Source organism: Lycium barbarum, chromosome 6 (assembly GCF_019175385.1).
Source record: "Lycium barbarum isolate Lr01 chromosome 6, ASM1917538v2, whole genome shotgun sequence".
Classification (NCBI taxonomy): domain Eukaryota; kingdom Viridiplantae; phylum Streptophyta; class Magnoliopsida; order Solanales; family Solanaceae; genus Lycium; species Lycium barbarum.
This window is the reverse complement of record NC_083342.1, coordinates 6,561,616-6,589,258: the sequence shown is the minus strand read 5'-3', so window position 1 is coordinate 6,589,258 and position 27,643 is coordinate 6,561,616. Positions and strand designations below refer to the sequence as shown.

Below are 27,643 nucleotides of genomic sequence, written 5' to 3'. Positions count from 1 at the left end.
TTGTCGGTTATACTATAGCGTTCCCCACGTTACAAGCAGTTTTACATACATGTATTTCCATTGATTTACTGTTTTCAGACTTTACTCACGTTTCATGCTTATGTTCAAGTTGCATTTAGTTTCAGTTCATGTCCTATACCTATGTTGTGCCATGTTCTTCATTTCAGCAGGCTTTACATACTAGTACTATTCACCATGTACTAACGTCCCTTTTGCCCGGGACATGCACTTCACGGTGCAGATACCGGTTTTCAGGAGCATACATCTGCGCAGTAGGATCACTTCAGTTATCAGCTTATTGGTGAGCCCCACTTCTCTCGGGGTTCAACATAGAGTCTACATTAGTATTCAGTTTATGGTAGTCCAGGGCCATGTCCTGGTAGTTAGTATTCAGACATGTTTTAGAGGTTTCATAGTCAGATGTTAGTTCACAAAGTCAGTTGTGCTTTCCTGTTTGCAGACTATTATGTTTTCATGATATTTCATGCTATGAGATAATTTCAAGACTTTGTTCCGCAAATTACATTTTCATGATTCATTTAAGTTGCATCATATAGATTATATTGTTTTGATGCCCATGTTGACAAGCAAGTCATGAGATTCGCTCGGACACATGCAAGCAAGGCCCGAGTGCCGTGTTACGCCCAGTCCATGGTTCGGGGTGTGACATGTTTAATATGGGGCCCACAATTTGTTTTCTTGATTCTGTTAATATGGGGTTCACTTTTTTTTTCCCGTGAGTTTGGATGTGGTGGGTTCCACTTTTTTTTTTTTAATACTGGTTGGTGTTTAATATGGGGCTCACAATTTTTTTTTAATATTAGTTGTTGTTTAATATATATGGGGCCTATAATTTTTTTTAATATTAGTTGTTATTTAATATATATGGAGCTCACTATTTTTTTTTTTACATTTTTTTTATGGGCCTATTTAATATGGGCCTAAATTTTCTTTTTTCTTTTTTGGATGATGACGGACGACGAAAAGGAGCACCAACTGGTGCTTCTATATAGTAGTAATATATATATATATATATATATATATATGGCAAAAACCCTAGAAATCGACTGAGTTGAAATTAAAGTAAAATAGAGCTTGAATTGGGCACAAAGAGATACATAATTCTGTGCGAAATTTACAGTAAATCAGGAAAATCAGCAAGAAATAATGAAGGGATAAAAAAACTCACAAGATCCTGGGTGCATGATAAAAGTAGAAGACAAAGGAGGAGGAGGAAGCTCATAGAAGAGATAAGAATGACACTACCACGGTGGGCACCAGAATAAAGCCACGTAGGTGTAGAGCTGTATCATGTTATAGATAAAGGATTAAAATGCCCTCAAAGGTGATGTCGACGATCCACTTCAAAACTCATGCTTGGATAATAGTTATAGTTTTAACAATGCAATTATAAGAATCTTTCAACATATTATACAATATTTCTTTGTTACAATTAATTAACGTTTCAAAATTAATTCAATTTAAATTACTTTTAAAATTCGAAAACATTATTGGAACGCTTATTCACCTAGATTGAAACGTTTAAATCTTTAAAACTTCACATATATGCACAACATAAAATACGTGGACAAAAAAAAATTTAAAACATAAATGTAACCGAAAGTATAGAACAATTTTTATTCTTCCTAAATTTTAAGAAAATTCAGATGAAAAACTTTGATTTAATTTTTTTTTTTAAAATCATCTGCAATTAAATAAAAAATTTAAATACAAAAAGTTGTCAGACACACTGTAAAGAAAAAATGATATTGTCATCCAAAATTAAGAGGTGGGGTCTACGGGTGCTAAAGAAAGCCCAAAACAATTGCGAGGTAACCAAAACGCCGTGAAATAGGGAAAGAAGATGTTACACGGATAGGAAATCTGATAGTACAGCTTTTCGGCGAACAAGAGGTCAAAAACCAAAACATGGGCTGGTTTTTATGTCCAATAAATGAAAAAATACACATATAAAGCAGGTAGGTATAATAGCCTTAAAGCACGAAAATCAGAAAATACCTCAAATACCCTTTGCAGGCAAGCAAGCGTGCCTACGGTCTCCTGCTTCCCAGACTCTTAAGTTCCAGAAATAACTTTTGCTTAATTTACGGACTTACCCTTGATCGTCCAATGACTCAAATCTATTACAAAGTTAAATTATTATAAAAGGTTCTTAATATATCTATGTTTTCAAATTAATAATTTTATTAATATAAGTTTAGTTTTAAAATCTAGGTATACAATCAAATTATACATGTAAAAATATCATAATACTTCATTGACCTTCATTAAATACACATATGTAAATATAGTAACAAATGAATAAATAAGAAAATAAGAAAATAAAAAATATCATATAGTAATTTAGAAATGCTATATTATGTATTGAAGGTAGAGCTGCATATCGGTCGGTTTGGCTTGGGTTTCAAAGTTATCGGTTCAACTTATTGGTTATTGGTTTGTAGACATGTTAAACCGTTAAAGAACCATTAAGATATCGGTTAATCGGTTGTTGTTTGTTTTCGATTTTGTTACCGGTTTAACTGTTAAGATTTCACACAAAAAAAATTCAAGAATAAAGAATCCATACACGATTTTGAAGGAAAGAGAAATACAAAAACACAGAAACTAGAGTAAGAATTGAAAGCAATGTAGAAGATGTAAAAGAGACCCACTTCTTTTCTTTCCAAGGTAAAGCAAAAGACCATGAAAACTTGGAAGTTTTAACATTAAAGCTAAATTTTGAAAATCAACTTTATAAGTCAGTAGTACTTGTTTGCGGTTGTCAAAAAAGAGGCAAGAAAAGCACTCAAGCAGAACCAGAAAGTGATAAAATGCAAAACATAAAACCCTTTTGCTAACTTACTATCCTTTTTTCTTACAAGCAATGTTTACTAGTCAAGTGAAATCGCCGCTTGAGACTTGAGAGACTGTTTATGAAGTGGAAATCAAGTAACCCTAAATCTACTCAGGTGACTTTGTATATAAAAAGGTAGAATTGTAATTAAATAAATGGTTATCGGGTTATCGGTTCACCCGTTAACAAAAATGGCCAAACCGTGATCCGACCCAATAAGCCAATAACCACAGGGCACCACCCGATATTCGAACCAATAATCCATTAACCTAAACCATTAACCTAATAACCTAATAATTAGAGTCGTCAAAATGGGCTTGGCTCGTGAGGTCGGCCCAACCTAACCCGCTATTTAAGTAGGGATGGGCTGCATTTTTTTAGGCCCTTTTAGAACTGAGGCTATTAAGCCCAACCTTAGTTGGCCCGCCAACCTCAAGGGCTAGGCCGAGGCCGGCCCGCGAGGCCTAGAGATAAAAATAAACTATTATTATTCATTGAGCCGTCCACTGATTTATGATTGTCAAATAAGAAGAGGAGATTTTATCACCGTAAATAATAGCTTTTATTTGGTCTTCCTGTGAATGATTCATAAAAAAATAACGAAACAGATATACATAGGCAATGTAAGTAATTGATTCGAAAATGTTATACTTACATAGACATAAATAATTGATTTTGCTAGAAAAAGGAAGTACATGTTCATCTTGAAAGATCATGTTCAAATATTTTATCTTTCGGTGAGAACCTTCTCCTGGTTTGCATATATCCACAACTTGCACTTTACAGGTCCAGTCTGGTATTTCAGGAGTGATTGCATATATACCAAGTCGCTGTGTCATTTTATATCCCCTGAAAAATAATTAAAGTGGGTTAAACAATCGAATAGTATGATAAATGTCACGACCCAACCCCGTAGGCCGCGACTAGTGTCCGTGCTGGACACCCGTAGGTACCAAGCAACCCAAACTAGCATTTACACAGAATATACATATATAGAAGGCAGATAGCGTTACTAATTACCACAGGTAAACAGATATAACGCGGGAAAGCCGATAAGGCTATCGCAGAACATATCAACCCAAAACATATACACAACCCACATGTATGTCTACAGACCTCTACGGAACAATAACAGAATCATAAGACGGGCCAGGGCCCCGTCATACCCCTGAATAACATATATATGTACAATAGAAAAAGTCTGTACCAAAATGTAGGCTCCGGACAAGAGAGCACTCCAAGACAGCAGAATAAAATCCTAAGCGGGCGGATCAGCAAATCGGTCGTCTGTACCTGCGCGGCATGAAACGCAGCCCCCGAAGAAAGGGGGTCAGTACGGAATATGTACAGTAATAAAATCATAATCGGAACAGAACGTACATAAAATGAGTGTAATGTCCAGAATATCAAATACATATTTACAAAACATAAATAGTGTATGCAAAAACCTATGCCATATCCGGCCCCCGTTAAGGGACTCGGTGAACAGAACGTGGTCGCCACCCCGACACTGGCGCCACAACACATCATACTCCAGAGTAGGGAATAACTCCGTAACATATCATATCATATCAGATGGCCATATCGTATCATATCATATCATATCAGAATAGGCGTACATGGCACAACATACTCCACAACCCATGTACGTGTATACTTGCCCCCTCACATCGAGGCACGGCGAACAATGCAGTGGAATACGCTTGATAACATATCCTGGCCCGGGCTCAGTGAAGGAAACATTGAGGCATCCACGAGTGGAGTAGTGAGAAACTAAATGCAATATAAAACATAATACATTTACAAAGACTCGATGGAATATCTCGATAACAAACCTTACTAATGAAATCGCATGATAATCACAGTGCATGTATTTCGGATACCACAATAGGTTACGTAAAAAAAAAAAAATCTGGAATCATTTCCATGTTCCAAAATAGTTTATAAGACTCAATGGAATATTTAAAACAATTGTCGTTTAGTAGTTAGAAGGGTAGTTAAAACGTTCCCTTTTGAAATCGCTCGAAAATAAGTCAATACACAATAGGAGAGGAATTGGGAATAGTGGGCCCACCTCGGGTCAATTGAGGTGGTGGGCTCAAATTATGTACATTAAGCTTATGGAGTCATCTAAGAAGGTGTTAGGGCAATCTCATATCCTCTTAGGTAATTTATAGACGCCTACACTATTCTTTCAACAAAGCATGGAACATATGATTCAATTCTATTGAATGAAAAAGGGTTAAATTCAAACTCAGATTTCTAGGAATAGAGTCGTCCCCGAGGCTCATATCCAAACCTATTATGTCTAAGACATGCCAAGAGAAGGAAAGGTAAAGCTTTACATATCTTAGTTGCTCCTTACGCTTGTCCAAACTCAATTCCCGTTTCTTTTAGAATCTACAATTGGTCACAATTACCAATTATCAATTACAAGCCTTTAGGGATTCAATCTTAACTCATACTTGTCTACAGAAATTTGGGCAACATCTCCCCTATACATACAACACCCCCGAGATTTAACTCGGCTCCAAATGTCAACAACCATACCAACAACAATACCAACAACATCAACAATCGAATTAAAACGCATTCTAGCATGAATAGTATTCTTTTCTACATAGTGCGACAACTTCCAATCTAACTTCGCACTTCCAAACCAATATCAATGTTTTCATATTCATTTACTAATCAAGATCATTCCAATACAATTCGGAAGCATTTCATATCATTCTACAAAATATTTACAAAATATACAAAAATTCCACCAAAACCATAATTCATCCGAAACCTCTAATCTTCGACATAAATATTCATAACACATTTTCATCTTCCAATTTCATTAACAATAATCATAATTCGCACCTTAACAATTTCATTTTCATCATTACATAAATCTACCATAAAATCACAAAACTTCCCATAACAACTTAACAATCAATCTTTCATGCCAATATGGACTAGCATCCCTCCAAATTCACCAATCAACATAATAATTCACATTTAGAACTCCACTTCCATAATTACATAAAAACTACATTAAAATCACATAATTTCCTATTATCATTTTCAACAATTTTTCATGCCAACTTGAACCATTTTTCTTCCATTTCCATCACAAGGCTTCAACAACACAATTAACATAATAAATAAAATTTTAATCATCCCTATCCATCATTCACCATTTTCGGCCATACACCCACATACACATAACACACAATTTTCATACTCTACATTCCTTCCCACATTCTACAACAAACACACACACACACACACACACACACACACATATATATATATATATATATATATATATATATATATATATATATATATATATATATATATATATTCCAAGACAAAAGGAGTAAAATCTTACCTTTTTCTTCCTAGTTTCTTCACTTGACCAAGGAGCTAATTTGACGAAACAAGCGGCCTATCTTCCGAAACAACTACACCACGTTGTAGAGGGTCCTTGAATTAGTAGGTATACCACAAGAAAACAATTTTTGGAGCAAGATTTTAAGGGGTAAAATTTTGAGGACTTGGCCGAATGGCCTTAGTATTTTTGCTCTTCTTTCTTTTGTTTTTCTTCTTTCTCAATTTGTCTTGAAAGTTCTAAGGATAATGATTCCCTTCTCTCTAATTTATCACATGGAAAATTAATTAAGTAACATGGGTTGGGCTTGGCCATGTAGTGGCCGGCCACCCCTCACTATTGGGCCTTGATTTTTTTTTGAGCCCAATTGGTTATGAATCTTGTTTTGTAATTCCCGAAATTAATTTCTAAAATTCCAATTTTGCCCTTGGCCTTCCTCAATATTTTCACAATAATATTTCATGAACAACACACATATATTAATTAAAATCAACATGTGACTTTATTTCTTACAAGTCAAAATTATTTCGAATTTTCCGAATGTGCGAAAATACGGGGTATAACAATAAAGGAAGTAACGTTGATGAAAAATGTAAATGCAAGTAATAACTTACATATGTTATATGAATAGTTAGTAGCTTTTTGAAAGTCCTAAGAGAATGCTTTATGGATAATTTCATTATATACTATATTATAGGTAGAATGATCATTGGGATCGTCTACTGTTCCGGGTCGGATTAATATTTTTACACAGTCTGAGCTTTTTGCTCTTGATAAAGCAACATAAAGTTGACAGGAGGAAAACAAACACATTTAATTTAACTTTATAATAAGCGTGAGACGCATAGACGACGAAGGGTATTTCTGTTATTATAGCCTACAATGTGGACAAGTAAGCAAGCATAAGCTCAATACTACAATTTTTTACATGGATATTTCGATTTGCAGTAATTAATTGGTGCCAAAAATTGAAAAGGCGTCACCGATCTGTAATAACAAATATAAAATATACAACTACATATGCACCAGTTATCTATTTTCAAATATGCATGCGCAGATCAGATACAATTATTGGCATGCATATAAAACAACTAGCAAAAAATTATGCGAAGAGTAGGAAAACTAAAATTAAAGAAAAACTGGACGAAATTTCAAAAGAATCCAGGAGTGATGGGTAGAAACTATTGCAAGAAGAAGGGGAAAAAACAATGCAAAACTTATCAAATGTAACAAATTAGATGGAGGCAAAAAAATTGAACCAGAGAAACCAGGAAAATATGAAGGAGGCCAGAAAACTGAACCAGAAAAATGGAAATAAAATTGAATAGAGCTGAAAAGAACTCACCAGAAAGATCGAGAAAAAAGGACGAAGAGCACGGAGAGAGATGAAAAATACCTGACAACGTATAGATTCTGGAAATATAAGATACCCATTCCCAAGAAAGAAATCAAAACCCCGTTAACAAAATAACCACAACTCTTCAACATAAAGCTCTGAACTATTGAAAAGGGGGAAAAAAACATAACTTTGCATCAAAACTTGTCAAACACAAACTGAACCAGAAAAAGCTCTAACCTTTTCAATCTAGTACTTTTCTTTTCTATGTTTTTTCTTTACCCTTTTCAATATTTAAAGTTGTACCTGGCATATTAAATTTCTGTTAAGATCTTTAGCGAGTTAACTGTAATTGGTAGTTTTTTTTTTGTAGAAATGATGATACAATTTTCATTTTCAGTGATTCTAGCTAAATCTCTTTTGATTCTTGTACTTATTTTGATCTTGTTTTCTTGAATCCTGTTGGGCCATTTCAGTTTCTGAACTTTTAGCTTTTCTTTTTTCTTTTTTTGGTTGGCAGACAAACAAATAGTGATAGCCAAATACTACTAAAAGCAATTAAAACTTTCTGACTGATTTGCAGATGCATGGAAATTTCCACCATTCTCTGTCATTAACAGCAAAATTAATTTAGTGGTAAACTTTTGCTTAGTTACTAATGAGATTTTTATTATTCTGATGAAAAGTAAATGTTTCTGGTGAGTGCACTCTCTAACAAAATGATTGGTGAGAATTACTTCGACAATTTCTCTTACTTTATTTGTTGATCTTATTCGAATTCTACTAAGGAGCATCTTCAGTCATAAGAGAAATTTATAGAAATTTATAGGGATGTGTTTTGTGTCTTGATGCAGGTAAACTGAAACTGTAAATTGGATCCATGCTACTTTATGTGCTCACAAGTTTGTCCTTCTCTTTTCTTATCTTGCAGTTTACACCTAAAACCATGATACAATCTTAGAGTGTAAGTCAAAGTTTCTGAAGAACTATCTTGATTACAAAAAGTAGTTTATCAATGGCTTTGGCTCAAGATCATGACAACTTACGAACTTTAGAACGTTTGCTGAATCTATTACATTATAACATTCTTTTGGTTTTAGAATCTCTTAGAGGAAGCTAGGCAAACTTGGAGTATTGTCTTCTGTTAATAGTTTCTATTAGTTGTTGAAGCATTTTACATGGTACAAATTAAAGATTTTACACCATTAAAAGTTTAAAACAATACTCATCAATGATGTTGTACAATTTTTTGTTCATTTATACAAGAAGAATGTTCACTTGTTTTGGAAGTGCATCTACACTTCAAAAGTCCCTGCCTTTAATTTCAAACTTGACATGACCTCAGTAACATCTAAGGCCCTGCCCTGTAATCCCACTTTCTTCACTGCTCGACCAAAAAAGATGGGATTTGGATCCTTTTACAGGTCATATTTGAGCTGACCATTTTGATATAACTTTCAACACAAGATTATTATATATTATAAAGATAAATCAAATTTCTCCGGCGATATGGAGCAACCAAATTAGAAAACGCAGTCAACAAAAGCTCTATATTTTCATTATAGTCCTGCTTAGAGTAATGGTTTCATGGGAACAACATCAAAACTAAGATTTTACTTTATATATTATAAAGATAAATCAAATTTCTCCGACGATATGGAGCGATCAAATTAGAAAACCTAGTCAACAAAGCTCTATATTTTCATTATAGTCCTGCTTAGAGTAATGGTTTCAAAGGAACAACATCAAAACTAAGACTCTACTTTTTACCCAAAATTAGCAAGAAGGCTACTAAATCACCAAATTCCAAGTGCAGTAAATTTAGTCCCAAAACTCAACAAAAAATTAAACACTGTATTCTTTAACCGGGTTTGTCATTTCAAAATTTTACAATTTTTGATTTTTTGAAGCAAACCCACCACCAGAAAGCTAAGCAAACAAACAAAAAGAACAAGAAGAAAGAAAGCAACCAAAAGAACCCACCAGAAAATCGGAAGAAGCAGCACACAATAGCTCAGCAGTACAATGGAAAAAAAAGCCAAAGAACATTGAAGAGAGGGTTCATGAAAATTCTGACAATAACAATGAATTTAAGCCATAAAATTGGTAAATTTAAAGAAAATTAGGGCAAGAGGGAGAAGCATACCGGAAAGTACACCTAGAGTGAGAAAAAATCTAGTGTCAAAGTTACTATTTGACCATTTGTAGAATACCGGAAATACCCTGAATGACCAAAGATACATTTACTGAATTACCCTTGGTCGTCCAAGGGGCTCATGCTTATTAGATAGAAGATAGTTCAATTAAAATTTGACTAGTATCATTATGTTAGCATAATCACTCTTTGTATTAGCTTGGTATTCAAATTGCTCTACGTAGTCTAGTCACTTAATGACTGGATTTAGTTGTGCACAATATTACTATTAGACTCCAGGAGAAATAAGGAGATTCTGGCATCTTTTGATAGCAAAAGACAATACCACCAGATAGTAATTATCTCATTAATTCTTCTTTGAAACTACTACTGCATTTTACTTGGCAGAAAAATTTCTCCACCGAATACAGCTGGGAGGGAGGATCGATGGAGCATTTTGAGAAGCAAAATAATAAAACATGCACCGATATTAATTTGAAGGGCCAGCCCGTCCTAGCCCGCGGCCCACTTAGGGTTGGGTTGGGCTAGCATTTTGTAGGCCCTTTAGTCTATAGTCCGAGAGGGTTGAGTTGGGCCAGCCCGTTTTGACACCTCTACTAATAATCGGTTCAAATTATTGGTTTAACCGTTAATATGCATAGTCCTCAATTAGGGGAGGAAAGAGTCGCCGTTTTCTGCTTTTGCTTTCAAGACTGTCACATGTGAGTCACGTGGCAACAAAAACTTAATCTTGATTTTTCAGTTTTCTTTTCTAATCAGGCTAATTAAGATTTTGCTAGTTCTGATTCTTATGATACTCAATTAAACATATTTTAGAAAACTCCATACTTTTGATTCTTTAGTTAACAATTCTTTTTTTAATTTAATGAATTTTTTATATTAACAAAAAGTTGTCTGATAATACTACTCCTTAATAAAACATGAAATACTAACTACAGTCTTGGTGAAATTTCAGGCAAAAAGTGAAACTCCAAACAATAATTTCAAAACGCAAGTGAAATTTAAGACAAAAAACAAATATTTAGTCTATTTAATGGTCTTATTGTAACCTCACGAGTCTGAAGTTGATTTTGAAATAATTACTCCCTCCGTCCACTTTTACTTGTCACGTTTTGTTTTTCTAGAGTTAATTTAACTAATTTCCGAAGCTAAATTAAATTAGATTAATTAAATATTTTAAAATTAAAAGTTATATATTCGGAAACTATACGACAAATACTATAAGTTGCAATTATTTTCATATTAATATGATGACAAAAAAAAAACTTAAAATATTGGTCAAAGTTTATACAATTTGACTCTCGAAAAGTGAAACGTGACAAGTAAAAGGGGCATTTAAATATAGGTGACTTTTAAGTTTTAAAATTGAGGGGAGGTGATTCAAGTTTTAATTATTGAGTAGAGGTGATGATTTTTTATTAGTGATTAAGGAATTTTGAGCTTGCCCAACAGTTTTGTTTTTGACACTTTGACCCTCAACTTTATTTTTAACACTTTACCCTCAAGTTTTATTTTTAACACTTTATCCCTCGCTCCCACCCCCTCCCTGCCCCCATCCCTCCACCCGCCCCCTGCCCTTGCCCCCCACCCCCCACCAAAAAAAATGTTTTTCGAAAAAGATTTTGAAAAGTTTTTTTTTTTGTTTTTTTTGCACCAACCCCACCCTTGCCCCCAGCCCCCGACCATGCCCCCTCCCTTGCCCCCCACCCCCACCCCCCACCAAAAAAAATGTTTTTTTAAAAAAGATTTTTTTTTGTTTTTTTTGCACCACCCCCAGCCCCCGATCACGCCCCCTCCCGTGCCCCCCACCCCCACCCCCACGCCCCACTAAAAAAATATTTTTTTAAAAGTTTTTTTGCACAATCCCCACCCATCCCCCTCCCCCTCGCCCCCACCCCCTACCTCCCAAAAAAAAATTATTTTCTTAAAAAAGTTTTGAAAAGTTTTTGTTTTTGGTTTTTTGCACCACCGCCACCCCACTCCTCCCCCCCTCCCAGCAAAAAAAATTGAAAAGAAATTTTTTTTTCTTTGGTTTCTTACTCCACCCACCCACCCCAAAAAAAATTGTTTTAAAAAAACGTTTTGAAAACTTTTTGTTTTTTGTTTTTTGCACCACCCCACCAAAAATAAAAAATCTTGAAAAGAAGTTTTGAATTATAGAGAGAGAGATACCTCTTCCATATGTTGATCCTAGCAAACCCATAAAAAGGTCGACAACGAGGAGGCGTGGAATCGGGGAATCATTGCGAACGAGAAAAAACAAATGCTCCTTATGCAAAACAGTTGGCACCAAAAACAACATGTCCAATATGAAATGCTCCATAGTTGTTAATTGCACTGTGTTGTAATAATAGTTATTTGTTAGAACTTTATGACATTTTAATGTTGTTCTTTTTTAGAATGATAATTTCTGTTCTTGGTGTTTGTGAACTTGGTTTATATGATATGTTGATCGTGTTCAATCACAAATGTGTGTATTCTTGTTAATAAATTGCTGAACAATTTCCAACAACTAATGAATCTGTTGCAACAGATCTGTAACTTGTTGTGTTTTATCCAACAAGTAATAGGACTTATTGCAGCAACTAGTATCTTGTTGGGTTTTATCCAACTGCTAAAAGATTTTCAACAAGTAAGCAATCTGTTGCAACAATTGACAGGCCTTGTTGCAGCAACTAAGTTGCATTTTGGGGTTTTTCCAACAAGTGGAGTGACTTGTTGTAGAAACTGGGTAACTTGTTGTGTTTATCCAACAAGAGTAAGGACTTGTTCAATAACTATGTCACTTGCTGCAACAGATACTACTAGGAATGGGCATAAATACCGAAATCGAAAAATCGAACTGAATTGAATGAATTCGGTTTTTCGATTTTCGATGTTTTGGTGTTTCGGTTCGGTTCCGATTTTTTTAAATAGCAAATTCGGTGTTCGGTTTCGGATTTTCGATTTTTCGGTTTTTCGGTTTAACCGAAAATTTAATATAATATTTTTTTATACTAATATATAATATATATCAATATCATTACTTCCATGAATCACAACAGATATCATCTCAGTCCACTCCGGAGTGATAGTTTTCTTTCTGTTTCTTGGTTTGCTTTACACACAACAAAGGTCTTTGAATTATCTCCTGTTAAGTTTGCAACGCGATTTCATTTAAGTTAGCACTAGCCTTTAACACACGGGCATACGATACAAGCACATTAGGACTTGAGAACATCTGGTTGCTGCTGCTGCTGGCTGCTGCTGTGGCTGCTTGCTGCTGCTGGTGCTGGTGCTGGCTGCTGTTGTTGATCATGAATCGTTTAGTAACGGGTGACTATTGCTTAACCAATGCCAAAAAATCGAATTAGAAAACCGAAACCGAACCGAACTAATTCGGTGCGGTGTTCGATTTCCACTTTAAAAAAATTGAAACCGAAATACTGAATCGAACTTTGAAAAAATCGAACCGAAAAACCGAACGCCCACCCCTAGATACTACAGTTGTTGCAACAGGTACTACACTTGCTGCAACAGATATGACAGTAGTTGCAACAGATACTACTCGATTCACCCATATTTAGTGATCAACAAAAGGAAATCAATGACATTTAGTGATAAACAAAGGAAATCAATGATATGTAGTGATCAATTTATAATATTTAATCAATTTGATGATATTTTGAGTCAGGAAAGATGATCTACTAAGTCAGTATGCACTAAATTCAATGATCATTAGAGTGAATTGATACCAACTACTTGATTCACCCATATTTAGTGATAAACAAATGAAATCAATGATATTTAGTGATTAATATATAATACTTAATCAATTTGATGGTATTTTGAGTCAGGAAAGATGATCTACTAAGTCAGTATGCACTGTGAACTACTTGATTCACCCATAGTTAATGATAAATAAAGGAAATCAACGATATTTAGTGATCAGTGTATATACTTAATCAAATTGATGTATTTTAAGTCAGGAAATATGATATGCTAAGTCAGTATGCACTAAATCGAGTTATCATTAGAGTGAATTGATGTGAACTACTTAATTCACACATATTTAGTGATAAACAAAGAAAATCAACGATATCTAGTGATCAATGTATAATACTTAATCAGATTGATGTATTTTGAGTCAGGAAAGATGATCGACTAAGTCAGTATGCACTAAATCGAGTGATCATTAGAGTGTTTTGATGTGAAGTACTTAATTCAACCATATTTAGTGATAAACAAATGAATTCAATGTTATTCAGTATAAACAAAGGAGTTCAATGTGATCAATATCGTGAACATGTTGCAACAATAGAGGAGTTGTTGCAACATATGAGATACCTGCTGCAACATATGAGTAAGTTGTTGCAACATATGAGACATTTGCTGCAACATATAAGTAAGTTGTTGCAACATATGAGATACCTGCTGCAACATATGAGTAAGTTGTTGCAACATATGAGATATTTGCTGCAACATATAAGTAAGTTGTTGCAATAATTCAAATCTGTTACAACAACTAAGCAACTTGCTTAAACATCTGATCCATCTGTTGAAACAGATTAATAACTTGTTGCAACTTCTTCAACAAGTGTATGATCTGTTGCAACAATTAACTCATATGTTGCGACAATTTTTTTTAGTTTTTGCAGTAATTTAAGCCATTATTTGATTTTTTCCAACAAGGTGAATAATTTGTTGCAACAACTAAGCAACTTATTTAAAAAGATTAGTAACTTGTTGAAACAGATTAGTAACTTATTGCAACTTCTTCAATAACTGCATGCATCTGTTGCAATAATTAGTAAGCAAAATAAATAATTTCATAAACAGAAATTGTTCAACAGCCACCTTGGTTGCAAATACCACAACTAATCAAAATAAATAATTTCATAAACATCATTCACAAATAACATAAAGGACAAAAAAAAAAAAAACACACACACACACACACAGAAATTGTTCAACAACAACCTTGGCTCCAAATACCACAACTTAAATAATAATATGTTCAGCAACTGCCTTCTAAGCTGTAGCAGATTTCCTTGATCTACTCCATCTCCTTTATTTCCATCATCTGTTTCTTCATCTTCTAGTTCTTCTTCACTTTCTTCATTTGTATCTACTGCTTCTTTGCTCTGTTCTTCATTTCTTTCTAAGAATTGATTGTCAGTTTGGCTGTTCAATTTGACTATATCTTTCCTCAACATTTGCTGATTCATAAATAAATTGTCTACTTGTTGCAACACATGTAGAAATTGTTGCAACAACTACAAATCTGTTGGATATCTTCTACAAACAAAACCAAATAACTGAAGCTATGTCCAACAGATTTGTAGTTGTTGCAACAGATTGTCTACTTGTTGCAACAAGTGTAGAACTTGTTGCAACAACTACAAATCTATAGGATATCTTCTATAAAAAAAAAACTAAATAACTGAAGCTATGTCCAACAGATTTGTAGTTGTTGTAACAGATTGTCTACTTGTTACAACAAGTGTAGAACTTGTTGCAACAACTACAAATCTGTTAGATATCTTTTAAAAACATAAGCAAATAATTGAAGCAATGTCCAACAGATTAGTGAGTCGTTGCAACAGATTGTCTACTTGTTGCAAAAAGTGTAGAACTTGTTGCAATAACTACAAATCTGTTGGTTATCTTCTACAAATAAAATCAGATAAATATCGGGACAAGAACAAAAAAACTATCTGTTGGATACATTTTCCTAAACCCTGAACCATACCAGACAACAACAGAAAAACCATCTATTCACTACAAACTTTTCCCAAACCCAAACAAAAAAAAAATTCAAAACTTTCTTTCAAAATTTTTTTTTGGAGGGGGATGGGGTACAAAAAACCAAAAATAAAAACTTTCCAATACTTTTCTTTAAAACAGAATTAATTTTTTGGGGTGGGTGGAGGAAGTAAGAAACCAAAAAAAAATAATTCAAAACTTCTTTTCAAGAAAAAACATTTTTTGGTGGGGGGGGGGGGGGGGGGGGGGCGGTTGCTGGTGCAAAAAAATAAAAAAATTTCAATACTTCTTTTTTAAAAACAATTTTTTTTTTTGTGGAAGGGTGAGGGGTGTTAAAAAACAAAAAGAAAAACTTTTCAATTTTTTTTTTGTGTGTGGAGGGGGGAGGGGTGGGAGGAGGAGGAGTGGGGACCGGTAAAAAAATTCATTTTTTTTGGGGTTGGGGGTGTGGGTGTGGGGTGGGGGGAGGGCTGAAAAAACAAATAAAGAAAATCAATACTTTTATTTTTTTTTAGGGGGGGAGGGGGGTTGCTAGTGAAAAAGCAAATAAAATAACAAAACTTTAAAAAAAAATTGGGTCGGGAGGGGGGGAGCGAGGGGTAGGGTGGGTGAGGAGTGGAAGGAAGAAGAGTGGGGACTAGGAAAAAAATCAAAACTTTTTATAAAAAAAAAAATTTTTTTTGGGGGTGGGGAGGGGGAGGGGGTGATTGCGCGGGGTGAGGGTTGAGAGGAGGAGGGGGGAGTGAAAAAACAAATAAAGAAATTAATTTTTTTTTAAACAATTTTTTTTTAAAAAAAATTGGACCGGGGTGGTGGTGGGGGGTGTGTGGGGGGTGGTGGAGGAGGAGGGAGTGCTGGTGAAAAAGTAAATAAAAAAAATCAAAACTTTTCTTTAAAATTTTTTTTTGGTGGGGGGGGGGGGGGGGGGGGGGCGAGGGTGGGAGGAGGAGAAGGGGGCTGATGAGTTTTTTTTGAATTAAGTTGGGATCTTTTTATATTTTATAAAAGATTAAGAAATTTGAAAAAAAATACATTTTAGACCCAATCTTCTTAATCTTAAATTTAATTGGATTCCCACAAGTCACCTATACTATAAAAGATTAAGAAATTTGAAAAAAAATACATTTTAGACCCAATCTTCTTAATCTCAAATTTAATTGGATTCCCACAAGTCACCTATACTATAAAAGATTAAGAAATTTGAAAAAAAAATACATTTTAGACCCAATCTTCTTAATCTCAAATTTAATTGGATTCCCACAAGTTACCTATACTAATTTCACCGCTAACAGCTCACCTTTAGTTAAATATTCCAAGTAAAAGTGAATGGAGTGAGTATATTAAAAAAAAAAAAAAAAATCAAATTTGGCTACGTCTTAAACAGATTCCTCAAAGTGGCTATCTTTGCACTTCCCCTATTTCCTCCTCCTCTTTGTTGTCACCTTCTTTCTTTCTTATAAAATTCCAATCTTTGTTTCTTTTCAGCAAAGATATCAATTATCAAAACCTTCAATTCTCAGCAAAACAAGTCAAACAAACTACTTAACAAAATAATTACAGAATTTCCAATATAAACCAAAGATTTAATCTTTATCTATGGCAGATACTGGAAAAAGAACAATTCTTCAATTTGCACCTTTTCAAAGTTCTGTAGATGAAGGGTTTTGGCATAAATTATCTTCTTTAAAACTTAATAAATTGCGCCTTGATGAATCCCCCATTCCAATTACTGGTATGCTTCTTTTTTGCCATTTTTTGCAATTTTTTTTACTATGGTTATAATCTGTTTTACTAATTGCAAATTACATAGCTTTTGTAATTTTTTTTTTGTTGAAGTTGCTAAATTGTTCTTGCTATTTATAGTGTACCCTTTTCTTATGATCAATAATTATTCATGTTTTTTTGTTTCTTGTATTTTTTTTTTATTGTTTATCTGCTTTACTAATTGCAAATTATGTAGCTTTGGTGATTATTTACTTTGTTTGTTTGAGTTACTGAATTGTTGTTGCTATTTGTTATTTACCCTTTTGTTAGGATTCAACAATGTAGCTTCTTCTTCTTTTTTTTTCGTTTCTTGTAATTTTTTTTTTTTAATTGTTTATCTGTTTTTCTAAGTGCAAATTACATAGCTTTTGTGATTATTACTTTGCTTGTTTGTTTGTTTTTTTGAGTTACTGAATTGTTCTTGCTATTTGTAATTTACGCTTTTATTGGGATTTAACAATGTTCACTCTTTTCTTAAATCAATTATTCATGTTTTTGGTTTGTGAGAGGGGAGGAGTTAGAAGTCTGGATACTTTGTTCAGCCGAACCTCGTAGCTTTGCTTAAACAAGTGTATAATTCATGAAATACAACAACAACATGCCCGGCGTAATCCCACAAGTGGGGTCTAGGGAGGGTAGGATGTATGCAGACCTTACCTCTACCTTTGTGGGGGTAGGGTATAATTCATTAAATATGTATACATATTAAATTAAGAACCTAGTTATTAGCACTTGAAGTCATCGTCCTATAATCCAAATTCTATAAAGTTGAAATCTTGTCTCCGCCTCTAAGACTCGTCGTGATTCTCATTGTCGAGCTTATTCTTTTTTTCCTTTGGAGTACTGGAGTTTCTTACTACCCTTTTCAGAAATAAAAATTGCATCTTTTTGGGGTTTATTTCGCAATCTTTGTTCTGGTGGCATTTAGAGTTACTGAATTTTATCGAATATTAACGTTTGGCTTATTTATTGTTTTGGTATGATGATGACTTGAGTTGAGCTTAAACGGGGCAGCATGGTCAGTGAGGATTCATATAGCCGTCTCCAACTTGTTTAGATTGACCGCGTAGTAGTTGTTATTGTATTAGACATTTGCCTTACTGATGGAATTGAAATTGTAGCTTTTGGAGGTTTATATCATAATCTTTGTTCCGGTGACATTTAGAGTCACTGGATTTTATCAAATATTAAACGTTTTCTTTTTGATGGAACTGAAATAGTAGCATTTGGAGTTTAATAGTGTTTGTTTCTACTTGCCTGAATTTTTTTTGTGCAGGTTTTTATGCACCTTGCTCGCATCTTCAAGTATCAAATCACTTGACTCTTCTTGCAGAATCTTTGCCTACTGAATCCAGTGAGGAATCCTCGTCTAATCTAACTAGTCAGGGGAACAGAAATAGGTGTCCTATCCCTGGCATTCTTCTCAACACAAACACGTTGGAAAGTTTCTATGCGCTTGATAAGCAGAGCCTACTTAAGGCAGAAGCCAAGAAGGTATAGTAAAACATTTTTCCTCAAGTTTTCTACTTACATGCACAGTTTATATGTTGAGCCATATCTGCTAACACTAGAATAGGTTATTATATGGCCATAGAGTAAGAGAAAAACAATAGCTATGAATCAGTTATAGCTAGGGGTGGAAAACTTAGCCCATGAAAACATAGCCCCCCCCCCCACAACTAGTTCATGACCGGCCCATTTATTAGCTCATCCCATTTTAGACCAACCCGCTTCAGCCCATCTAAAAATTGGGCTGAAATGTAGCCCAAATTACAAATTATATCAACAACATTCCAAGTGTAATCCCACAAGTGGGTCTGGGGAGGGTGGTGTGTACGCAAACCTTACCCTACCTTGTGAAGGTAGAGAGGCTGTTTCTGGAAGACCCTTGGCTCAAGTAAAGCAATACAAAGCAATTTTGAAAAGGAAATATAGCGGTCAAGAAGCCATGTTGAAATACAGATATAGTAGCCCAAATTGACCTATGAAAAACTTGTCAAATTATTTTCATAAAGACATTTTTTCAATTTGATACTCCTATGTTACATATAGCCATAAATAAAGGGAAAAAAAAAGTTTTATTAGGTACTTAAAAGTTATAAAAGAACAAACAAATAAATTAAAACTTAGTTAGAACTGGGCTGGCTGGATTATGACCCGCTTTTTAGCCCTTTTCAGCCCAACCCGTTTCAGCCAAGATATTTTGGGTGGGTCATTAACTCAGCCGATTGACCTGCCCAAATTCAGCCTCACCCACCCATTTGACTTGAGTAATATCTGCTAACAGCAGGATATGTTAATATTTGGCCTTAGAGTAAAGAGAAAACAATAGCTATGAATCAGTTATAGCTATGTTTGCGGGGTGCGCGTTCGGTTCTTCGGTTTGGTTTTATCAAACTTCAGTTTGGCTATTTCGGTTTCGGTTTTTTGAAGGTGGACACCGAACATCGAATCAAACTAGTTCGGTTCGGTTCTTTCGGTTTCGGTTTTTTGAAGTTTGGTTCGGTTCGGTTTCGATTTTTTCAATTCGGTTTTTTTGATATGATATTAGAAGCGATTCCATTTACACTAATTCATATTCTCAAAAGCAACAAAACATAAAACTAACAAATTAAAATTAAAATCAAACAAACAGGATACACAAGAACAGAAAACCATAACCATAATATAGAATTACTAGGTGTTATATACATACAGTAAGAATAATTAAGAAAACATATAAAGGACATACATTAATCCTAAAGACACATCCTAGTCACCTTTCTTTGTTAAGGATATTTGATTTTCTCAACTGAAGTGGAAAATTAGGGATACAAAAGCAAAAGAGAGCTTATTACAATTGGGTTTTTTTTGGGCTTAAACTTAATGGGTCTGGACTATTTTAATTTTTTTGGGTAATGTATAAATTTCGATTTAAATTTCGGTTCTTCAGTTCGGTTTCATCAAAGTTCGGTTCGACTATTTTGGTTTCGGTTTTTTGAAGGTGAACACCGAACCAAACTAGTTCAGTTCGGTTCTTTCGATTTCGGTTTCTTGAAGTTCGGTTCGGTTCGGTCCGGTTTTTTGGTTTTCGGTATTTATGCCCAGCCCTATTTTTGCCTTGGTAAATTCACATATTGAGTGAAAGGACTTTTGCATTCTGTTATTTCAAAGCTTAATAGTACGTATCATGCATGGAAAGAGGTTGAACTTTAGTATCATCTCACCGTGATAGTTTTTGAATTGTTATTGCGAATCAGATATGGGATGACATTTACTCAGGCAAAGTTGAGGAGGACAGTTCTGTGCTCTTAAGATTCCTAGTTATATCATTTGCAGACTTGAAAAAGTGGAGTTTTCATTATTGGTTCGCTTTCCCTGCTTTGGTGCTTGATCCTCCTGCAACTCTAGTTAACCTGAAGCCAGCTTCCCGGTGCTTCACGGCTGAAGAGGTTCCTTTCTCTTGAATGATCATTTACTTTGTTCTTTCCCAGTTTAGATATATTTATCCCAAATGGTTTGTTATGGCGAACAGGCTGAATCTCTGTCTAGAGCTTGTAATGAGTGGCGTAGCACGAGCTCCACTGCAGGTAAAAAGTTCATGGAGCTAACTATCATATACTCCCTCCGTCTCAAATTATTTGTCGTGTTTCTCTTTTACACTCCCCTTAAGAAAACATTAATTAGGAGGTTTTTTTTTTGTTTTTTTTTTATTTTTTTTATTTTTACCCTTATTTGTGTCATAAGATATCTCTCCATTGAATATTTAATCTATTTATGTGCCATCTTGAGGTGTTTGTAATCTTCAAGAACAATTACTACTAAGGGTAAAATGGGAAAAAGATAATCTTATCTTGAACTTCGAAAACGACAAATAGCTTGAGACAACTATTTCTAGAATTCACAACAAATAATTTGGGACAGAGGGAATAATCTTTAAAGGTCACAAGTTTTGACATTTCTTTTTCCGGGACCTGAAGCATTAGTTTAATGCAGATATACCATTCTTTTTGGTATCTATCGGTTCAAATTCAATAGTTACTCTCAGGCATCTAAGGGAGTTGGAAGCCTGCCAAAATAATGGTCAAAAGGTTTGTCCATTCGCTCTTGATATGTGTGATATTTATGGTACAGGACTGCCTTTGACATAAATGCCTTGTTTACAATAAGCAGGTTCTTTTTGGTTTTTATGACCCTTGTCATCTTCCAAGTAATCCTGGATGGCCACTTCGCAATTATCTTGCTTATATCTGTTCAAGGCGGGGCCTTGGAAATATTCACTTTTTCTGCTACCGTGAGAACCGTGGTTTTGCAGATCTGGGATTGTCACTTGTTGGAGAAGCTGAAATATCTCTTTCACAAGGTAGAGCTATTAGTATTTAGACCTTTGGTATCTGATTTATGTTTCCTTTATCAATAGTGAAGGTCATATCTTTTACGTTGCCATAATGATAATTTGTTTAGGATGGAGAAATCATGAGAACGTGCCTAATGTTGTGGGATGGGAACTAAACAAAGGGAAGAAGGTACCGAGATGCATCAGCCTTGCTAAAACTATGGATCCGACAAGGTATGCACAAACATTTTTTGCACCAAGGGTGTGGCCTAGTAGTCCATGAAGTTGGTTGAGAACCATGAGGTCTCAGGTTCAAATCCCAGTGGAGGCAAAAAAATACACTAATGATTTCTTTCCATCTGTCCAAGCTTTGGTGGACAGAGTTACACGATACCTGTGCTGGTGGGAGGTAGCAGGTACTCCATTGAATTAGTCAAGGCATGCGCAAGCCTGGCCTGGACCATGCGGTCAGAACAAAATAAAAAAAATTAAAAATTACTGCTGTATTCTATGAATAATTTGGTGGTCATGTTTATCCAGGCTAGCTGTATCAGCTGCTGATTTGAACTTGAAACTAATGAGATGGCGCACATTGCCGTCATTGAATCTAGACCTTTTGGCTTCCACGAAATGTCTCCTCCTTGGAGCAGGTACACTCGGATGCCAGGTCGCTCGAATGCTTATGGTAAGTGTTCAAGAAAATGGAGAAAGAAGAAAATGAAAGCAATAATTGTGTAGCAATTTCTAAAATTGCTTCTCTGACTTTTGTATATTTGTAGGCATGGGGTGTCCGAAAAATTACATTGGTAGACAGTGGTAAGGTCTCAATGTCTAATCCAATAAGGCAGTCACTTTATGCGCTTGATGACTGTTTAAATGGTGGCAAATTTAAGGCCGTTGCAGCAGTTGAAAGCCTTAAGCGGATATTTCCAGCAGTGGTATTGGTCCATTACTGAGACCTCAAAGAATTAAAATAATTCAAGATATAGAGAAAATGATAAGTTCATTTGCTGACGCACCTTAATTTCTTGACAGGAAGCAGAAGGTGTTGTGATGGCTATTCCGATGCCTGGACATCCAGTATCTAGCCAAGAAGAAAGTAGTATACTTCAGGACTGCAGGCATTTGTGTGATTTGATTAACTCACATGACGCGATCTTTCTATTAACTGATACACGGGAAAGTCGATGGCTTCCTAGTCTACTTTGTGCAAGTGCGAACAAGGTTTTACACATTTACTTTCTCTTGGGAATTTTCCTTTGAAAATTTTGTTTACTTTTCTGAGACTACTACAGTCAGACCTCTCTATAACATTCATCCTCTATAACAACATTTTACTATAACAACCATATTTTATGTGGAACCGATCTTTCTCTATAGCAACATTTCACTATAGCAGCCAAAACAATATTCAGACAAACGGCGCTGTTATAGAGAGGTTTGACTGGAGTATGTTGCATGTGATGTTGAATTCACAAGTGCCAGCTGAATTTTTCCTGATTCTTACACGTGTCGTTTCTCTCTCTGCAGATTACTATTACTGCAGCCTTAGGCTTCGATAGCTTTCTAGTTATGCGTCATGGAGCGGGACCCCCCGTGGATGCTCTACGAAACTCGCAAGCTGAAACTTCGAATAACGTCTCCTCTAGTATGGAGAATCTCTCCCTTTCAAGTGAAAATGAGTCACAGAGATTGGGGTGTTACTTTTGCAATGATGTGGTCGCACCAATTGATGTAAGATTCTTGCATGAAAATGATGGTAATTTGTGATGGGGAAAGGGTCAAAACTGCCCCTGAAACTATGCGAAATTGGCAAACCAGTGGTAGTAGTGGCGGTGGAGGAGGCAAAACTGAATAATACGCGTAGTATAGGGAAATTGAATCATGCGTATAGTGTAAGGATAAATCTGGTCCACTTTGATTTAATCAGGACAGGTGGCAGATCATTTGGGTTAAAAATGTTAATTAGAGAAAATGAGGTCCATTAGTCCAAAGGGCATTTTGAGCCACTTTGGTAACGGCAGGGGTAGATGAAAAACCAACTTTTTTGAAGGGTAAAATTGTCCAATTTCGCATAGTCCAGGGCAGTTTTGATCCTTTTCCGTCGGTTGATTGCAATATCTACAAATATGAATCCTTTTGTTCTTTGTGCAGTCAACGGCTAATCGTACCCTAGACCAACAATGCACGGTTACTCGTCCCGGGCTTGCTCCTATTGCATCAGCCCTTGCTGTTGAACTTTTGGTTGGAGTTTTGCATCATCCTTCTGGGTAAATCCTTAACTATTTTGTGATATTCGTGCAAATTATATTTTACCCCAAAAATTTAAGCATTTCGTATTTAACTATGTTTGCAGAATAAACGCCAGAGCTGAGTTTGCAAACTCGAATGATAACGGTAGCACTGAACAACCTCTTGGCATTCTACCTCATCAGATTCGGGGCTCCATCTCTCAATTTTCTCAGATGACACTTGTTGGTCATGCTTCAACTTGTTGCACTGCTTGTTGCTCCACTGTAAGTTTCACTATTCAAGGCCATCCATCCCGAACCTGTGTTCCTCGGACTCTCCAAAAATGTGGCCGTACCTGTGTAGGATCCTACAAAAATGCACTACTTTTGGAGGATCCGAGAAGCACTAGACGGCATTTTTGAAGAGTCCGAGCAACTTAGTCTGGAGCTATTATTATACTGTACGATCTGACTGTCTTTTTCTGTTAGCTCGCTGTTCTTGTTTAGTTCTTTGTGGCTCTCATGCTTAATCAGTAACCTCCGTCTTGGAAATATATTTGAAATTGTTCCATAAGATCTTAAGTTATTTTGTTGAAACTGCTTATATTGGTATGTTTTTCCAACTTATTTAAGTTTAGTCAACTGTAATTAGTGTGATTTCTTAGAAATTTGTGCGCCAACATTTGTTAAAAAATTTGGAACCAGTTTGAGTCCTGTGACAATTCATACATCTCTATTCCTTGCACCACAGATTGTTACATTTTTTAACTAGCTCAGATTAGATTATGCCTATGCATTAAAAAGAAGAAAAAGAACTTATATTAAAGAGATAATGGTCAAAAGCACACCCGGACTATCGCTTTTCGCGAGTTTCACACCCTAACTATTTGTTGTTCCCTTTTCCTACCTGAACTACCACCATCTATGTATTAAAACACACTATGTATTAAAACACAGTTCAACTATCTTTCGTTCCCTTTTCCTATTTGAAAACCCTAAACCCTATCACGTAGGAAAAGGGTTCAGCTGATAGTTGAGGTTGTGCTTTAAATACATAAATGATGATAGTTCAGGCAGGGCGTGAAACCCGAAAAAAGTGATAGTTCAAGTTGTTTTTGACCGTTGAACTCAATTAATTACGCCCAACTATGTTGCCGTTTGACTTGGAGCTATGGTAAAGTTGTCTCCGTGTGACATTCAAGCCGTGGAATCAGCCATTGGCGCTTGCGTTAGTGTAGGCTGCCTAAATTACACCTCCTCAAGGGTGCAACCCTTTCCCAATTATGTTGTCGTTGGACTCTCCAAAAAGGAGGACTATTTTTTTCCTGGTTATGAAATTTTGCATCTTAAAAGCAAGTTAATTCTACAGTTTTGTGATTAATCATCCGCTTTTGCTCTCTTTTATATGCTCCGAGTCTAATGCACATGAAATTCCTTATGCTCAGGTGGTATCAGAATATCGAACGAAAGGGATGGACTTCATACTACAAGCTATCAATCATCCTACATATCTGGAGGATCTAACAGGACTAACAGAACTCATGAAGTCAGCGGGATCTTACACGCTGGACTGGGATAACGATAGTGAAAATGATGACGACGATGATGATTGTGTGGAAATATAACCTTATTGTAACCTAATAACTACATCCATTCTTTGCAATCAATTTGATTGTTTGTATATCTACCTGACTGGATCTTCGCCGTCTCACTTCACACGCATATGACAAGTGGACAACTACAGATCAACCATTAGAACTCAAACTTGATGTTGTTTCTACATGTAAATTCCTATTGGAAAATATTATGTTTTGTTTTAGTTTTCTTGGTATCAACCCCCAGGACTACTAATCTTCAGTATTAGAAGTTAGAACTGCTGATTTTCAGCTCATTTGGTACAATCTCTGGTCCTATTATCTCTAGTAGAATTTGTTGGGCCATGAAAGCTCATTTGGCCCTTCAAGAGTTGGTCAATTAGCTGAATATGGAAATAAAAAAGCACCTCTTTAATGGGTCGTTTGGTTCAAAACAAGGAAATCCCAATTATAATTTGGTAATTATGATTATAATCTCAAGATGACAATCCTACTTTCTATATGGGATAGCTAATACAAAGATTTTGGTATCGAAGTCATACTGTTATTAGCTAACGCTAATAAACAAACGATTTATATTACAATTCCAAATTTAATATCAGGCTTAGTAGCCTAATCCTGATAACCGCACGACCCCTTAATTGAATCTTCATAGTAATAAGATGATACTTCCCGTATTAATCGATTAAGCAGAGGCGGATCCAGGAATTTGATATTTCGGGTGCCACACTATTTTGGGCTTCGATTCTGGTTATTCAACCCTCTAGTTTATATAGACCGATCAATTATCACACTATTTTGGCCTTTGACTTGATTTATTTTGAGCTTCGGTTCGGATTATTCATCTTAGCTATAAGTATTTCTATTGTTACAATTTTTAACTCGTGGAAAGGCAGAAGCGTCGGCTTTCTCGACGCGTTCCATAGCCCAGTTCCGTAAACTAGGGAATGACCCAATGCATCAGTTGACTTAAACGAGTTGGGGAGCGCAGCAACTTCCGTCCGTATATAGACAAACCGATTGTCACACCATTTTGGATTTCAACTTGATTTATTTTTTCTACTGCCGCAATTTGGGTTATTCATCTTTTCGATTTATATAGACATCGATTAAACGAAATAATTTAATAATTATGATAATTTTAAACAAAGCATAAAAATTCAATAGTATTACTAATATCAACAAAAATATATTATTCATTTATAATTGAGAGTTATGTTTTGAAGCTATCAACTAACTCAAGACTAATCAACTAGAACTAGAACTCAACTTAGATGCACATTTAGATATCAAAATAAAAAATTAATGAACACTATTAACTATAAAGAGAAGCAAGGATATATAAAATTTTAAAAAGTCAATGTGACTCATTAGGGAAAAAAAACACCTGCAGCAAGTAAATAAAAAGAAAAGAAGAAACAAGGAAAATAAAGTAAAGAAGAAGCAAAATAGAAAAAGAAAATAAGAAAAAAGGAGAACGAATCTTCTGTAAGCTTCTTAGAAAGGAGAGTCTTTAAAAGAATTGGTGCAAGTTGGATTCGATCCCAGGTGCTGTGGGCACAACTTTCGGCCCTTCACCAGTGGCACCAAACAATCATTTGTTAGTCAGGGTGTCATTTTACATATTTATATTATTTCCCATATATACTCACATATATATACAAGGTTTTGCTCGAGGTGTGCGGGTGGCGTGGCATCCCCACCCGCCTTACTAGATCCACCCCTGCGATTAAGTATATGTGGAATGTGCAGTGACGGACCCAGAGTTTAAGGTCGTGGGTGCTGACCTCCCTTTAGAGTAAAGTTGTTACCAATCATAAAGTATAGCGTAGAATTAATGAGATTTAGAATAAAGTTGTTACCGATCATAAAGTATAAGCGTAGAACTAATGAGAAACGGTAAAAAAAAAAACATTAAAAACTGAATAAAAAAAGTTAAAAAAAAAGCGGAAGAAGAAAAAGAATCTATATTGGAGAAAAAGAGCTCTTAAATTTTGTGTCTCGAGTAATGAGAAACAGTAAAAAAAAACATTAAGAAAAATTAAAAACTGATCCAAAAAAAAAAAATAATGGAAGAAGAAAAAGAATCTATATTGGAGAAAAAGAGCTCTTAAATTTGGTGTCTCCCGGAAATCGATGCAGGACCAAGCCCATCAAACCCTTCCAACTGGGGCTCTCAAGCAAAGCACTCATCACAACTTTTGGTTGATGATTGCTAGTCAATTAATATATCCATTTTTTAAGAAGTTTCTAAATAAATATATAT

At 35.2% G+C, this 27,643-nt stretch overlaps 1 protein-coding gene and 1 long non-coding RNA gene across 2 annotated transcripts; one reads left to right on the top strand and one right to left on the bottom strand.

The window, feature by feature from the left end:
• Positions 1 to 3,386: 3,386 nt before the first annotated feature.
• Positions 3,387 to 9,719, bottom strand: LOC132599501 (uncharacterized). Its single transcript, XR_009566842.1, has 3 exons — positions 9,556 to 9,719; positions 3,553 to 3,706; positions 3,387 to 3,432 (listed from the first exon to the last, which is right to left on the bottom strand). It is a non-coding gene; the product is annotated as an uncharacterized LOC132599501 (long non-coding RNA).
• A 7,143-nt stretch (positions 9,720 to 16,862) lies between these two features.
• On the top strand, positions 16,863 to 25,683 carry LOC132600637 (ubiquitin-like modifier-activating enzyme atg7). The gene is made up of 14 exons (XM_060313938.1): positions 16,863 to 17,204; positions 18,513 to 18,730; positions 20,476 to 20,667; positions 20,751 to 20,805; positions 21,212 to 21,306; positions 21,389 to 21,578; positions 21,680 to 21,785; positions 22,092 to 22,236; positions 22,331 to 22,489; positions 22,587 to 22,775; positions 23,082 to 23,285; positions 23,706 to 23,821; positions 23,908 to 24,067; positions 25,228 to 25,683. Exons 1-14 carry the CDS (start codon positions 17,069 to 17,071, stop codon positions 25,405 to 25,407), a joined length of 2,145 nt encoding a protein of 714 aa, XP_060169921.1. The 5' UTR covers positions 16,863 to 17,068; the 3' UTR covers positions 25,408 to 25,683.
• Positions 25,684 to 27,643: the final 1,960 nt, after the last annotated feature.

Coding starts and splice junctions, on each gene's coding strand:
- LOC132600637 (XM_060313938.1), top strand. CDS start 17,069: ATGGCAGATACTGGAAAAAGAACAATTCTTCAATTTGCACCTTTTCAA. Junction 21,579..21,679: donor TGAAATATCTCTTTCACAAG/GTAGAGCTATTA, acceptor TAATTTGTTTAG/GATGGAGAAATCATGAGAAC. Junction 22,237..22,330: donor AGGTCGCTCGAATGCTTATG/GTAAGTGTTCAA, acceptor GTATATTTGTAG/GCATGGGGTGTCCGAAAAAT.